This window comes from Plectrocnemia conspersa, unplaced genomic scaffold (genome assembly GCF_051122295.1).
Source record: "Plectrocnemia conspersa isolate PC_06_02 unplaced genomic scaffold, ASM5112229v1 ptg000003l, whole genome shotgun sequence".
Taxonomy (NCBI): domain Eukaryota; kingdom Metazoa; phylum Arthropoda; class Insecta; order Trichoptera; family Polycentropodidae; genus Plectrocnemia; species Plectrocnemia conspersa.
In genome coordinates, this window is record NW_028277167.1 from 28,767,110 (window position 1) to 28,784,402 (window position 17,293).

General features: G+C 27.2%; 1 protein-coding gene across 1 annotated transcript in view; it reads left to right on the top strand.

Annotated features, from left to right (window-relative positions):
* The window catches only part of LOC148237177 (guanylate cyclase 32E), a 118,716-nt gene that overhangs the window by 41,137 nt on the left and 60,286 nt on the right, over positions 1 to 17,293 (top strand). Inside the window, exons 2-3 of the mRNA XM_088182411.1 lie at positions 9,712 to 9,856; positions 10,342 to 10,565. Coding sequence (XP_088038537.1) covers positions 9,712 to 9,856; positions 10,342 to 10,565 — 369 coding nt within the window. The remainder of the gene's footprint in view (positions 1 to 9,711; positions 9,857 to 10,341; positions 10,566 to 17,293) is intronic.

Sequence of the window (17,293 nt, forward strand, 5' to 3'; positions counted from 1 at the left end):
CCATAATTTTTTTAATTAAATAATATTTTACAGGCAATTAATAGATTTTTTGCACTTTTAGTTTAATTAATATATTGGTAAAAACCAAGAAATAAATTATAAATTTATTCGAATATTCGAATAGTTCAAACTTCGAATAATTGAGAACTTTAGTAACTAGTCTGATGCGATTATGTATTTAATGCGAGTGGCTTTGACAAGGAGTAAACGGGTTTATTTTAATTAAATATGCTGTGCGCATGGAATCTTGCCCTCTTAGATTAGCTTTTGAGTTGATAAACAAGTCTACTATTTGGAAGGCTTTACGGTTCATACATACGTATATATAAAGAAAATAGTATTTATACAAAGCTTGACAAGCAATATGTATATTGTTTAATAGTAAGCTGCATCGCTTCTTATTGGGTCTGATAAAACTTTTTTTTGTAAATTTCATTTTGGGTGTTTTAATTACGCGTTATTCAATGATGGCTCAAATAAAAAAGCAACCTTCTTCAAATAACAATTTCTAACAAAAATTGTAATATTTTACAATAAATTATTTTTATCATCAAACTTTAATTACACATATATTTATATTTACTATTATTTCTAGCTCACGACAAATAATTTGACAAGCAAAAACCAGGAGTGGAAACCAGGAATAAGTGAGAGTAGATGCTCCAGCAATAATACCATAACATCTGTCTCTAAAAATAAATTGGTTGTTGCTATGCAAATATATTTTTAAAAATGATATGCTGTTAACTCGTTGGTTCCACCGAGCCAAGATATCTAAATTCAAGCTTCAAAATAGTTTTAGCAAAAAAATAAAAAGCCAAAAATATTTGTTTACAACTTTGTATATACTATATAACAGGAATTTAGCCGCGTAGCATAAATTTAAAAAATCTTTTCAATTGCCATTTTTAGCTAAAAATTATATTTTATTTAGCAAAAATTTTGAACTTATCAGCACAGTGCAAAAAATATTTAAAAAACGTTTATGTATAAATTTAACTTAAAAATTTGCTTTAATTATCAGCGTAGAACATATTTTTCTTGAATAAATTGTGAATACAAATATTAAAAAAATTAAATATGCCAGTTTTAGCATAACTATCAATATTTATAAAAATAATAGAATGTGGCTCATAGCCGCATTCGGCTCGAGAGCCACTGGTTTAATACTAACAAAATGTAATAAAAACTAAAAAAAAATATTTAGTAGAGCTGAATTTATATTTAAATTGATTTTTTAATTCTCAATTAGATTATAGACTACCTTAATTTTCCTTTTCCTCTATAAACACTTGTCTTCAATTTATTAACGTTCTTTCTACGCCCCAATTATTTGTAATATGTAATAGCTTAGTAATTATTTCATAAGATACAGTAGTTTTTTATTCAAAAAGATTACCGAAATTTCAACTTGAGTGTTGTACATATAATACATAATAGAAAAAAATATTTATAAAATATAAAGCCGTCTTAAAAAACGATTAAAATGTATTTTTGATAAGCTATACTAATATTATAAATACAATATCGAATACATTGAGCTCAGTTGGGTCATATATGTCAATGAGAGATGTTATCTGAATTAGCACACTGCACAATTACCACAACCTGTTCATTCGTTATGAAGAGTGCTTGATTGGTTTTTCGAATTGTCATCATTGAATACACACAATTAACAATACGTCTATGTGAACCATGGTATTAGAAATTATTTTTTAATTCTTACTAAAAATCACTTATAATAGATTAAGCTCTTTTTTCCAATCATAATACTGTCAATTGTCAGCTACATTTGACTAGTAATTTGTGTTTAACAGCCAAGGAAACTTATTTTGTTACGCTCGACGATTTTTTATTTTAAAAATGATGTAACAAATAATTTTCATTGAATTTTGATTTAATCATCCAGTGAAGTAAGGCATATGCCGGAGAATTCCATTACCAAGAATGCAATGTCGATATGAAGGGTTCACAAATAGTACAAACGTTTCAAATATAAAAGAGAAATATGTTGTTTTATATAATATTTCATTGTAATATTTATATATAAGTTACTAGAGTATTTTAATAATAAATAATATACAAATATCTAAAACTAAAAACCAAGATAATTTAAAGATAGATAGGTATCAGAAAACGAGTACGGCCAGGGGAATAATGTACGGAGATGTGAATTTATATAATAATATTCCTAGGATAATCCGCAAAAATAAAAATGTAGCGGGCTTCCTCAATGAAATAAACAATCACCTTTGTGCATTAAGAAAAAATATAATATTTTTTTATATTCTGTACATGCTTATATTATATTTATTGTTTATGTTTCGATTATTTTTTTTATTGATACGATTGAACTATAAATGAATTGAAGGCATTAAAGGATTTTATATTATCTTATATATAATTGAACTCGAAGACTAAAAAGTCTCACAAGACATTTTGACTTACATTCACATTTAAACATCTACTTTAGAGTTCAAGGCTCAACTTCAAAACACTACTTTTGTACAAGCATCGATCAAAAGTAAGCCAGTCTAATTTCAGACCATCGAAAATCGCAGAAGCCGCCGCTTCTCTCTTCGCACCACGTATAATTAACACCTCAATTGTCGTATAAAAATTAAATTTAAATATTTAAAAATCAAATTTGCGGACAAAATCGATAGTAGTTATTTTTTAAATAAATCCGGCCGATTGGTGACCCCAGACACGCAATAACCCATCTCTTGACTAGCTCACGGAAATGTCCACTACAACTATGTTTATTAAGGGCCTAATTTAAAAGCTATTGTCCTTCGCAGAAACTCGAGCAGTTGCTCACTTTATTGTGTACATTTTCCTCAATCGCTTCTTCTGATCTCTATTATTCCAGTTGCTTGCACAACACAAGACTTATACGAGCGTATGGGCTTAATAATTTCATGTCGAGACGCACGTACGACAAAATTTTCAACCCTCGTTGACGTACACGGATACAAGATTTTATCTGAGACGTTATGTCTGCGAGATTTATCGCTCGAGTCGACCAGTTAGCGGATATGCGAAAAATTATGTTCACACTCGAGACATATGAAAAACCTTAGGGACCAAATATAATATTAGAATTGTTGCTTTCTACAGTTTCGCTTGGTTTTCTATTAAAATGTTATATAATCAGAGCAACATATTCATTCTAATAAATTCTAACTAGTATTTTTATATCATACAAATAAATAAGTCACTTTGTTTACTTACTGATTTATTAAAAACAGATCACAGTCCTATTATTGAGTTCAAAAATTTCTTTCCAATAATCAATTTTATTATTTAAAATAAATTATTAATACTATTGTATTTATACAAAAATTAAATAAAGGCTAAAAAGTCACAATTTTAATAAATTAGATAAACGAGTAGATTGTTAATATTATATTGTCAAAAATACGTTTTAACGGCTCTTTAAATATCTTTACATACATATCAAAGCAGAAAGAAAAAGAAAACAAATGATAACGATCTAGAAAGTAACTTTTAGAGCCGACTGCTGAAATATCTGCAAACAGTAAGCTGATAAGTAAAAATATAATGCTACAGTTTCAAAGCTTATTTAGAATTTTAAAAAGGGCTAAAATGGTTTCGGCAAAACAAAGACTGGACACTTTAAAATCATACTCAAGTCATTTTGTGCGACGAATTAAATTTTGAGATTATTATACTCTACCATTAATCAGTTGATTGAACAATACTATATAAAAAGCTTTGTTTAAAATATACATTCATACTATGAAAGAAGGAATCATATTCATGCACAAGAGTCACTTGAATTCTACGCTTCAAAGTTTTATAAAGCAATATAAAATTAAGAATTATCATTTTTTATGTAAGTTATTATAAATGAAATATAATGAAATGAAATAACAATTAATAAATAACAGCAAAAATAGTTACAGAAAAATACGTGAAATCAACTCACTATACAAAAGGTTAATGATAAATATTTTAATACTATTCATAAAAAACAGTAAATATTTGATATCTAAAATTTAATGATTATTATAATTTCATATCAATTATTAAAATGGATTAATTATTTTATAAAAAAAACTCAATTTATAAAAAAAGACTAATTTTGCAAAAAACTTTTTACGAACTTTTTTTAACTTTATAAATACAATTAAAATTGAATAAAAATATATATTTTTTTCATTAATATAAACTATGAAAATAACTTAGGTTAGATAATTTGTATTATAAACATTACATTCTTTTGTAAAAACTATATGTAAATAAAGATATTATATATTAAAAAAAATATAATTAATCAACATATTTTACTTTTCCAAACGAAACATATTTTAAACAAAACCTTCATATTCTGATTAAAAAAAAAACAAAAAAAACACTTTCAGATTACCGAATTGTAAAAATTGACGTTAATCCTTTAAAATTTAATAGTTTTATTCGACAAAAATCGTTGAGAGCCGATGACGCAAATATGCGTCATTTATAAAATATTTGATTTTAAAAAATATAATTAAGAGACTATTTTCTGTATTTTTAAAATATATATAAATAGCCTCAAACAACTTTTTACGATCATTAATTTATAATTTTAGAAATAAATTTATTTATTTCAGTGTATGCTTTTTTATTAAAGAGCTTTTTGTATCTTTTATTACCATAATGAGTCTTCTCTTAAAGAATTCCTATTTTTTTTGTGTCGTGTTTTAGACAGGAGTGCAAATCTAGTAAATTGACACCCTTGCAGAAGGTCTGCAAAACTAATTTCAAATAAACAAATGATCTAAATAAGCAAGGATCTAAGTATATGGTGGATGTACCATAATATCCCAGCTAATTAACTGCAATTTTCTCTCCATAGAAACACACAATCTGACATTGTCATTGTGAAAATAGATGTCTTTTCTATAAGCAAACTTTGACCTCTTTTCATCGATTGTTTCTATTCAATTAAGTCAATTGCAATGAGAGTAGTTTTAAATAAAAATACATTTACTAGTTATAAAAGCATAATTGTAAGATTGGAATAGTTGGATATTCAAAAATATTGTAGATGAATGTTTTAGTATTTATATATAAGTATTAAAATAATATATTACTAAAATATTTAGTATTAAATAAATATGTACAAAGATTTAATACTAGAAATAAAGATAATTTTAGAATAGATAGGTATAAGAAAATGAGTACGGCCAGGGAAATATTGTATGGAAGTGTGAATTTTTATAATAATATTTCTAAAATAATCCGCAAAAATTAAAATATAGCAATGAAATAAAGAAACACCTCTGCACATTGAGAAATTAATTAAAATAGTAAAGTTTTTTTATATTCTCCCCATGTTTATATAATAATATGTTTTAAATATTTTGATTAAATTTGTTTAGTGTTTAAACAATTAGCTATATTAGCTAAATAAATTATTAATATAGTAATTATGAGGTTTTACTAGTAAAATGTATACCTTAAAATCTCACTACATACATGTCATGACCTTTTATTAAAAAAAGCCCCAAAGCAGAAACACCACTATTTTTTACCGTTCAATTTATGTTGCATTTAAAAATCTAGCTTATTGACAATTCTAAACTTTCGTAAATAAAAATGGACTTTCAGCGCAATAAGCGTGCTACAGATCATTGGCTTAGGTTAAATACTTTTGACCTAGAGTTCTTTGAGAATCTTTAAATTGATACTAATAACTATCTTACGTATTTGAAACATTATGATTAAAAAATCATAACTTTAGAATCAAATATTAAATAACAATTATTTACTTGCCTCGATATTTTTATATATTTTTAAGAATGATTTATTTGCTTTCATACTTTCAGTCATAACACAACACATCACTTACTTATATTTCCTATCTGAAACTTTCATGAGGCAGATAGAGTAACCCGGAATCGACGTAAGCTCTTTCAGATACGAATAACGAGTTCTCAGCGGATATTAAATTTCTCGCAGGTAATAATTGCGTATAAACTTTCTATTGTTAAAGTTTGGTGTTAATGGTTTGTCCATTTTTTTAGTGCTCTAAAAGTTAAAGGAATCTGGCTAAATCAGTTCGAGCAAACAATGGTATTTGGGTCAATTATTATGGATGAAAAACATACATGTTTTCTAGTCTTACACGCCGTGTGTTTATCAAGCGAATTGTGCTACAATATTTTCTTGGCACCGTTGGCAAACTTAGTCATTGAAATTAGGACGTTTCGCAATTGTTACATTTTGGAACACGTGACGGGTGAAATGAATTATATCAACTTCATACTCTCTCTTTAGAGGGTGTTGCTCATAAATATTCAGTGACTTTTGTGTGCAACTTCGCTGTTATTGTCGTCAAATTATAGCATTGCCTATATTATAATTTGTATATATATATATTAACCCAATACGTAATTGAAATAAACCTTTGTATTATACATTGAAAAGCTTTTATGTAAATTATTGATAAACACACTTCACAGTTTTCCATGAAAATGTGCCATAATATCATATATTATTTATGCAAAACTTAATTATAATGCATTCTAGTGAAATATATTATTAGAAAATGTTGTGCTATGCCATGCGATTTATATACCTTTATTGTTTATTCTTCGCTTTGAAATTAGTTGCTTGAATAAACAGCTTTCCGTTCATATTACTACTTATTTATAATTTTAATAAATTTCAAGTAAAACCCAGACTCGAGCGTAAAACAATAGTAGTTATTCAATTAAATGATTAAAAACCATATTTTTTTAAAATGGTAATACACTTATATTATTTTCGTGTTGAACCCCCACAGAGATATATTTTTGAAGAATATGTGTATTATGTTACTATTTTATAGAATAAAAAGCGCCCCTTTTAACTTAGGTATTGGAACTCTTGCAATAGAGAAAAGTAAAACTATTGTGTTAATTAAGCGTAAGCTCCACTGGTAGCAAATTCAGTCTAAAAATCGTTTATTTTAGTTGGAAGCAAAGTGGCAAGTAATAAGTATTACTAAGTAGTTACTTATGAGTGAAAAGTACGTGTTGATAAGCTATTTTTCTTGAATAGTGTTATATAATGTATATTATATAATGTAGGAAAAATAAGAAAAGATCTTAATTGCCTTTTAATCAATTATGAGTAACCAATTAGTGCTTAAATTTCGTCCTTCAATTATAATTGTGCTTTTTAGCACTGCAAGTGTATTGTATCCGAATATTGGCGTAAAAGCGGTTGTTTTTTTTTAAAACTACTCGTTATTTTAAAAAATATTTTCTTGTAATTTTGTGCATGTCGATCTTTAATGACATTTTTAAAGCGTTATTTGCGCTTGCAATGAAATTTTAGCGTCATATTAATGTATTGCATAGGTGATAACATTAAAGAAATTGTAAATAATTTAAATAATGAATTAAGTATATTAGAAATATGGTTAAAGAATAATGTACTTAAATTAAATGAGAATAAAACTAAATGTATGTTTATTAATTATAAAAATGTGTTAGATAATAGTACCAAAATAGTAATAAATAACTCTAGTATAGAAATAGTGGATAATATAAAATATTTAGGAGTAATTGTTGATACAAAATTAAATTTTAAAGAACATTGTAATTACATATTAAAAAAAATTAGTAGAAAAATAGGTTTATTATCTAGATTAAGAAATATATTAAGTATAAATACAAAAAAAAAAATTTATAATAGTATAATATTGCCCCATTTTAATTATTGTGCAACACTATTAAATATGTTAAATAAATTAGATAAACAAATGTTGCAAAAATTACAAAATAGGGCAATGAGAGTAATTTTAAATGAAAATAGATTAACTAATTGTAAAAGTATGATTGATAGATTAGAATGGTTGAATGTTCAAGAAATATTGAGTATGAATGTTTTAGTATTTATATATAAGTTAGAAAATAATATATTACCAAAATATTTTAATAAGTATTTAATAAGAAATAAAGATGTACATAAATATAATACTAGAAATAGAGAAAATTTAAAGAAAATTAAGTATAAGAAAACGAGTACGGCTAGGGGAATTATGTACGGAGGTTTTGATTTATATAATAGTCTTCCAAGAGAAATCCGAAACAGCAAAAATATAACGGGTTTCATAAATGGAATAAAAAAACACCTTCGTACATATAGAAATAAATTATAATATTAAGACTTTATTATTGTATATTTTCATTTTTTCTTTCTGTTATGTATTTTTTATATATTTTTATATATGTTTACTAAATTTGTTAGATGTAAAGATTAGCTATTAAGCTAAATAAATTAATAAAATAAATAAAATAATAAATAAATATATAATTTATTTCTGGTGGACCGCCTAAATACCGATTTTTTACTGACGTTACTAAGAAAATAATTATAGCATACTAAAATACTATTAGCATACATTATGTACAATAAACAAATCTATAGTTTATATAAAAATTTATGTATTTCTAGAAACTAGTCAAAACTTTTTTTTAATTTTTTGAAATAAAAACAGTGAATAATATTTCCTTTTTTCTACTAAACGATTGCTTAATTATGCTTTTATTATATATAAAATATTTTTTGAAACATAAAATACTTTCTCTCTGACTACTGAAACGCTAAAATAATAAAAAGTTGCTCTTTTAATGATTGTCTCAAATATTTATAATTTTTTAGATTCTTTCAGATAATTAATTGTATTTATAGAATCAGAAATTTGTTTAACTCATGTTTTAAAATATTTTAGTTGTATGTGCTGAAAAAATATAAACGTTTTAAACATTTGCAAAGTCTTAAATTATTTAGGTTTATCAATTGTATTAATATGAATCTATAAAACTAAAATAACAGCCATATTTTACATACAATTAAGAAAATAAATCATCAGATCTAAGTACGTTGCGTACGTTAGTAACGTAATCTAAATTACGTTATCAAGTCGTAAACGTCGGCGGGTAAGGGTTTAGAGGTTGATGCAGATCGGTACTCGACAAAATAACAATCAACAATTTTTTAAAATGGCAAGCCTTGTATTATAAATTATTATATTTTACGGCATGGTACGATGTCACCGCATTTATGATCACAAAAATTTTCACGAGAAAGTAAACGGACTATAATAAAAGTACGCCCTTAAGTGTTTGCAATTTCCAAATATTTGTAGATAACCAACGAGCATATTTGTGCTTACACTACACTTGCAACATTTACTTTGGATTTAAAGAGATAAGAACAAATAAATCCCGAATCCTAAATCTAAAATTGAACTTGCTTCGAAGACGATTGAATATTTTGGAAATATAATACATACAGATTCATAATACAATCATACTCTTAAGATGAAACTGAGATATTTTTTATATGTATTTTCTTGTGGCTTGTTAATTTTGATGCATATTGAGTAATTTTCACAAAGCTAATACCCCTGTATAATTTTTTAAACTGTGTAAAATAAAAAAAAATTAGAAGAAAATAAAAATATTTTTTATGCAAAATAACTTAAACAACTTTTTTCTATAAATGGAAATTATAAAACCAAATATCAATATATTTATTTGCAAACTAAGACTATGATATAAAAACTATATGTAAATATATTAATAAGTAATCTATTTAACTAATATGAATAAAATTTATCTGATATAACTGTTCGTTACAATTGATTTCACGATTTTTTGTGAAATGTGGTTTTTGCTAAAATGCTAATTTACTCTTTTTGTATTGTTTTAGGCACTCAAATGGATTCAAGTCGCAGTATTAACTACCGCTTTTTTATCAACTGCCCTTTCAGAGGAATTCATCCTGGGTTACCTGACTGGTTCAAAGAGACGACCTGGCGATTTGGAATATCCTAGACCTGGTCTTACCATTTCAGGTATAATTAATTTCAATAATCTATTTTTTTATTACTGGGGCCTATAATACTTTTTTTATTTTTTAAATTAGATTTATATTATTATTTATAGTAAAATAAATTTTAAACTATCGATACACCTGCACTTGTCACGTGCGGGATCTTTGGATGCTCGTAGATAATAAATAACCATTTAATGGCTCAAAACGCAATTATAACAACGTCAGAGATTATTATAATACATGCGTATGATTAATTATACATTTACGTATTATAAATAAGAAAATAGTTTATACTACTACAGAAACTTAAATTGATGAATCATAATAAAAATAATAATAGTTATGCTTGTTTCTCACTCAAGGGAAACAATGACAATCCGCATTGGTGTGAAAACAGCATTAGCGTTGGGTATTCTACGCACAAACATAAAGCTAACCCATTCTCTCCCCAGAATGTTCTACAACCATTACCTAAATGGAATTTTTCTTTGGAAACTTTTTTAGGTGCTATTTCGCTGGCCGTCGACGAAGTCAACGGCGGTCATTTGGGCCAATTGGGCCATTCGTTGAATTTTACGGTGGCCGAGACTTACGGCGATGAAGTGACGTCCATTGCACAGACGGCCGCACTATGGGCAAAAAACGTATCTGCCTACATCGGGCCGCAGGAGAGCTGTGTGCACGAAGGCAGAATGGCGGCCGCCTTCAACTTGCCCATGATAAGTTATGTAAGTAATATTTTTTACATATGCCCTATCTTCGTACACTTTACACAGTTAATCTAAAAATGTATTAGGTAATTAACAATTCACCAAAATTAAAATCAAATTAGTTAAAGCCTAAAAAATATATTTAATTTCAATAATAATTTAATAGCAATACTGTTAAAAAATAATAAAGCTTATGTTAAAAATATCACTAATAAATATTTAAAATTATAGTATTAAATACTTTTTAAAAATTAAAAAATATGCTGCTATACAGATCTTTTAAATTTAGACAGCGCCTCAAAGCCAGTATTTTTTTTATTTGCAATTTTAAAAAATATACCACGTTTTACTTTAAGTAAAAATAAGCAGTCAATCAAAAAAAATATTTTCAAATCGAAGCAAAAATATTTTTTAATGTTATGAATATTCTCCAAAATTATTGAAATCTAAACCTAATTTTTTCCTAGTTTGTAAATACTTATATAATGTATTGTGATCTTTGAAACATGCGTTGAACTAACCCAAAAAAAGTTATTATTATTTTTTATCCTTTGGCTTTATTAGAAAAGTGATCCCAATGGTTATGCTTATAAAGTGCCACACAGGATACATATTAATTAGAGAAGGTCGACAATATAGACAAATTAAACAATACAGCTATTAGTGTTATTTTTTCATTCGCGCAAGCCTAAGGGAGAAATCATGTATTACATATTGATACTTGAGCACTTTTACAGACTGATATCAGTAAGAGACCAGAGAGATTTGACACACATTTACCCATTTTGAGAGGCACAATACCACTACAATCACTATTATATATCAGACATAAATTTATTTTTTTAAATTAAACATAAACCCAGGATTACCACAATTAATGTATTTACTTCTACTATTACTGCAAGAACTACTTAATTTAAACCAGATAGCTTGTAACATTTAATTTGCTTAATCTAATTAATTCTGCCTCTATATTTTTATACATAATACATTGTGCAATAAATCTGTATATCAAACAGATCTTGTGGCGTCTAACTGTACCAATAAGTCACACTATTTAGAATAACACAATAGACAAATGGTACATGTCGCTGATTATTGACTTGATAGACACGGGTTCAAATCCCATTTTTATTTTTTATCGTGCGTTTAATCGTTTATTTATCATTTATATTAGGTTTTAATAATTCTCTAATAATAAACTACTTTAACTCATAGAGAATATCTTACATATATTTTTTTTTAATTAAATAAGCTGTTCTCATTTCAAAATTTATTAATGTATGTTGTAATTAAAATTCATATTTGCTTGGATTTCTATGATTTTAAAACTAAATGATATGAATTTATTAGTCAGTTAAATGCTTAATATCTGATATATATATTTATTGCACAATTCACACCTTAACGCCCGAGGACTCATATACGAGTCTTGAAATAACATTGCATAGTGGCCATGAACTCGGGCATAAGTCATGCGTTTTCTTTTATTAAAAAAAATACTAGGATACCATTAAATTTAGCTCTACATGATAATAAGAGGTAGTAGTATACTATTTCTACAAAATATCAAAAAAAAAAATTAATTTTCACTTAATTTTTTTATAAAAAGAGTCGTCAATTTTGGGGCACGTGAAATTTTTTATGAAATGTATGAACCATAATCATTTATTTCATCTAAAAAATAATATTTTATGTTACATTCCTTGAACAGAAATAGATTTCAAAGTCAAAACTAGTTGGCTAGGTAAACATAAATCTATCCAATCAAAAGAAATCGAAACATCAATTAACAAGTTTTTCAACCTGATTTTCTGTATATTATTGCAAAATTTAAAAGCAAAAACCTTACAGTATATGTAGATAAATTAGATAACACAGTAATCAAAAAATATGATCTATTAACTAACGAACATTTTTACGGGTGTTTGTTATTTAGATATTTCCTCGCCATTTGGAAAACCGCAATGATTCACAGACCAAGAAACTAGGGGGAAAAGCTATAATTCAGATAAATTATAGTCATATTAGTTTATTTCCGTCATTAAGAAAGAATTTAAAAAAATATTATCGCGCTTAAAATGATCTAAGGATTAAATAATGAACGAATAAATATTTTTTTTTCGTTCTTAATATTTTGTGTAAATTGAAAATGGTTGCAATAGTTACAAACCAGTTATTTGTAATTTAATAATATGTGTTTTAATGCTTCTAATAATTTTTGTATAAGCAATTTATAAAAAATATCTATTTATAATATAATATAATTTGCACTCACCAAATTTTTCGGCGTCCTTTTTCTGCGTACAACTGTCACGGACACATTTATTTTTATAATTACACTTATACACTACACTATAATTTTATTATTTACACTTTTCACTATATCCGTATTTATATTATATTTGTTTTATTATTCACACTTTTTTTACTACGTCCTAATTTATATTTATTATTATTATTTACACTTTTTTTAATCAATTTCAATATTATTTTTTAGTGATACGTATAAACATATTCCTCAATATGAAGAGTAATTTCACATTTTCTGCACATGTATGCTGTCTTTCCGTATTCTATGTGCAGAACAATCACGAAATTTGCTTCTCACATATTTCTCTCCACTTTTTATTTGTATTGACTGACAATTTTTCAGCTTATCCGAAAGCTTTTCTGGTGGATGGATAGCACGGGCACGGAAAGATGTGATATAAACCGGTGAAACGTCTTCAAAATCGATAGATTCTGCTGAATCCTGCATCCATCCTTTAGCCTTACTAAGAAAATATCTTTGAATTTAATTTTTCTGTTAGAATTCAGATATTGATAGACACGGAACGAATTAAACAATACGCGTTGATATAAATAAAAAACTGCCATTTTTATTCATTCCATTGTTTTTTGAAATATTAAGTAACATGCCCAGTATTGGTCGAAGCAATCAACACCTTTCATATATATTATTTATTTATATAATTCTATTAAATATTACATATTTGTCAATTTTCATAGGACTGATACCCAAAAATAAATCTACTTAACATTGGAATCATTCCCTCATCCAGGGAAAGGATTTACTTTGACTTGTAAACATGATTGAATTTGACTAAAAAGTAAGCAAGAATTGTCTACACTTTCACCAGCCTATCTGTACTATTTAAAATTGTTTCATTATTAACAAAATGCAAAAAAGTTAAATCTTGTCTAAATCTATTTCTTGACATAGTTTTTCAAAATAACAGCGTCTCGATTTGATCATTGTATTATAAATTTTAATGTTACAGACAAGATTGAATTTTGTGATGAAACCAAAGTAATATGGAATAATATGACAAAATATATTTCACAACCTTTTGCTTTTGTCTGTGAGCGTGGGATACTTTTAATATATGAATTTGCTTATCGTAAAAACACGTGAAAGGGATCACCCGTCCCAATATATTGTTGCTAGCATAAATATGTTTCTACTATGAGTCAGTATGAAGAGGAATTCCACAACTTCTGCACATGTATGCTTTATCTTTCCTTATTCCATACGCAGTCATTTTCTTCTCACATATTTCTCTGCACTTTTAATTTGTATTGTCTGATGATTTTTCAGCTTATCCGAAAGCCTTACTGGTGGATCGACAACACTGGCACGGCAAGGTGTGGTAAAAACCGGTGTAATGTCTTCAGAATCGATAGATTTCACTGAATTATGCAACTATCCTTTAGCCTCAATCAAAAGAAAATCTTTGAATTTAATTTTGCCGTTACGATTTAAATTTTGATAGACACGGAACAAATTAAACAATACACACTGAAATAAATAATAAACAAACTTTTTTGTTTATTCCATTGTTTTTCAAAATATTATGTAACTAGGCAATGATCGTCGCGATCAACACCTTTCGTGTGTTTATTACAGTTCATTATACATTGAGGCTTATATTGTATATTGTAAGGCCGGTCGTTCTGTTTTTTTCCCGTGAGTGTCATCTGGCTGTTATGAAAAGTAGATATCATTCTGAAATCTCTTTTCATATTTGTTTTATAAATTTTGGTAAGCGTTTTAATTTTTTCTGCCATGTTTCATCTGTAGGTGCCTTAATTTTATATTTTTGCGATTCTGCAGACCCCTATTTTTCTGGATTGCTCCACAAAATCCTGTTTTCCGTAAAAATAAATCTTTTGCGAATAAAATACTATTATAAAAATTGTCAGCACGGTGCCATTTACCAAATATGGGTTTAGTACATTCATCATTGTATTTACTAATATTTAACACCTTCGAAATCTTGATTATCCCTTGTTGGATCAAATTCACTCGTCTTCTAAAATAATATTTTTTATTACACTCACCATCACTAGATGAAAGTAAATTCATCACACGCGGTCTATGTTCACTTACACTTTAACCTTCATCCGTCCCTCAAATCGACTACACTAAAGTCCCTCGGGTCTTTTTCGACCCAGGTAGAAATTTTTGACTTAAAAGAAACAAAATGCAAGCTAATTAAATTAATTTTATTAGTAACGGTAATGTTGACTGTTTACGAATAATAAAGAGTGATTTATGTGTTAATTATTTATTTATTACATTTATTACATACATTATAGGAATTTGCCTTACATAAAAATCTTTTACAATATTTACATTTTAATGCATGTTTATTGTCCGATTTTGGACAAATGTGACATCTACCTTTTTTTTGAACACGTATACTTGCTGTTGGTACTTCTAAAAGTGATGTAGTTGTGCATTTTTGTTCTAATATAAATTGTTGTCTTTTATCAATAATTTGCCCACGGTTTCAATGAAAATTCTCCTTCGATTTTTTTTTTATATTCCAATCTGGATAAACACATGTAAATATAATAAATGCATTTGATATAGATATATCTAATATATTGGCAAAAAAAGTAATTGGCCATCTATTTGTTTTTCTTCGAGTACTGTAATTGGCTATTTTTGTCTAAGGTATCAACTCCTCCTTTCGTTGCATTATAATCTAATATAATGTTAGGTTTATTTTCAGAACCACCTGACAATTCTATCGTTATGTGAAGAGTGCTCTGAAGAACAACACATTTTTTTTTAGGAATGTATGACACTAAAGATGTATTCTTTATAAATGCAAATTTTGAAGTAAAAATTGCTTTGCCTTTTACTTCGAGCAATATGGGTGGAATTGACGTTTTATTTTTTTGAATAGTGCCAATCATAGTATTTTTTTTATATGTAACATTTGACCTTGTTCATAAGAAGTGAAAAAGTTGTCAACTGTTACATTTCTCCCATCAAGTTGTTGACACAAATCTAAAACCACTCGCCTTCCTTGATTCCTTTCAGGTGCTTCACCAGCTACTTTTCCAGTGTATATATCTATATTCCAAACATAACTATTTTTGCTAGCACCCAAAATTTAATCCCATATTTAGCCGGCTTTTTTGGCATGTATTGTCGAAACGGACATTTTCCGCGGTATGAAAATCAATTGCTCATCGATTGTTACATTTTCGCACAGATTATAAAGATATGGTAGTATTTCACCCCATTTATTCTAAAGTTCTCGAATTGGGGCTAATTTGTCAGTATTTCTTCTAGCAGCTCGTGTACTACGATCATCAAATCGAATGACTCGATATAATTTTGAATCGTTTTAGTGACATAGTAGCCCTGAATATATGTCGACCCTTTGTTTCGTGCCATAAATTTTCCAAATCCTCATTATTCAATTTATATATACCAGCTAACAACAAAAGTCCAATATATGCATCCAATTTGACAATATCAATATTTTGCAATCCTCTTTATACACGATTTCCTTCCAAAATGGTATTTTTAATAATAATAGTTTTTATAGAATTTGTAAACAATAATTGAAATTCAGAGTTCTGTTGATATGCGAGAAACAGCATACCTTGTGATTCCAGGGGTAGTTCTAATCATGTTTGATGATGATTGACGGCTATGTTGAAGGCTTTGATCGCCATTTAATACCTTTTTCTTTAGAAAGACATGATGTAGATCCAGGAGGTACATCATCTATGTCACTATCAGAAGTTTCAGTCAATTCTTCAATATGATCTGACGTCTCTGAGCAGGTATCATTTCCCGATGAAAATTCAAGTAAATTATCTTCTATTATAATCACTTCAAAAGAGTATTTCTTAGACGGTGATAAACAATATTCATCTGTTTGCGCCAGGAATTCCAATAATTTGACCTAAAATAGACTTGGGTCATTTTCGACCCGAGGGACTGGAGTGTTACTTTTTTTACAAGAGATAATCCAGGTAACATATTTATTTTTTCTTTTCAAAAATTAGTTTATTATCTCAACAAAATCAAAGTCACGAAATTACAGATATGTAGTATTAATATTTTAAGATATATTTGCAAAACAAAATCGCTTCGGGTCGAAAAAGACCCGAGGGACGGATGAAGGTTAATTAGAATCACTTTCGCTTATATCAATATGTTCATAATCCCTAGGGGCGTTGGACAAAGCGTTTTCAAAATTTTGGGGTGATTGAAAATTTTTTTTTTAATAAAATCACAATCACAAAAGATCACTGAAAAAAAAATTTTTTCTCGTTACGTTTTGATCGATAGTTCAGAAGAGACTAAATATACTGCATTCCTTCAATTATAAAATGCATTTTTTATCTGTATTTAATTCCCGAATTCGGGGTGCGTTATATACTCTAATATATGAACTTTCAAAAGGTATGTCCATATATTAAATTTCAATAAAATA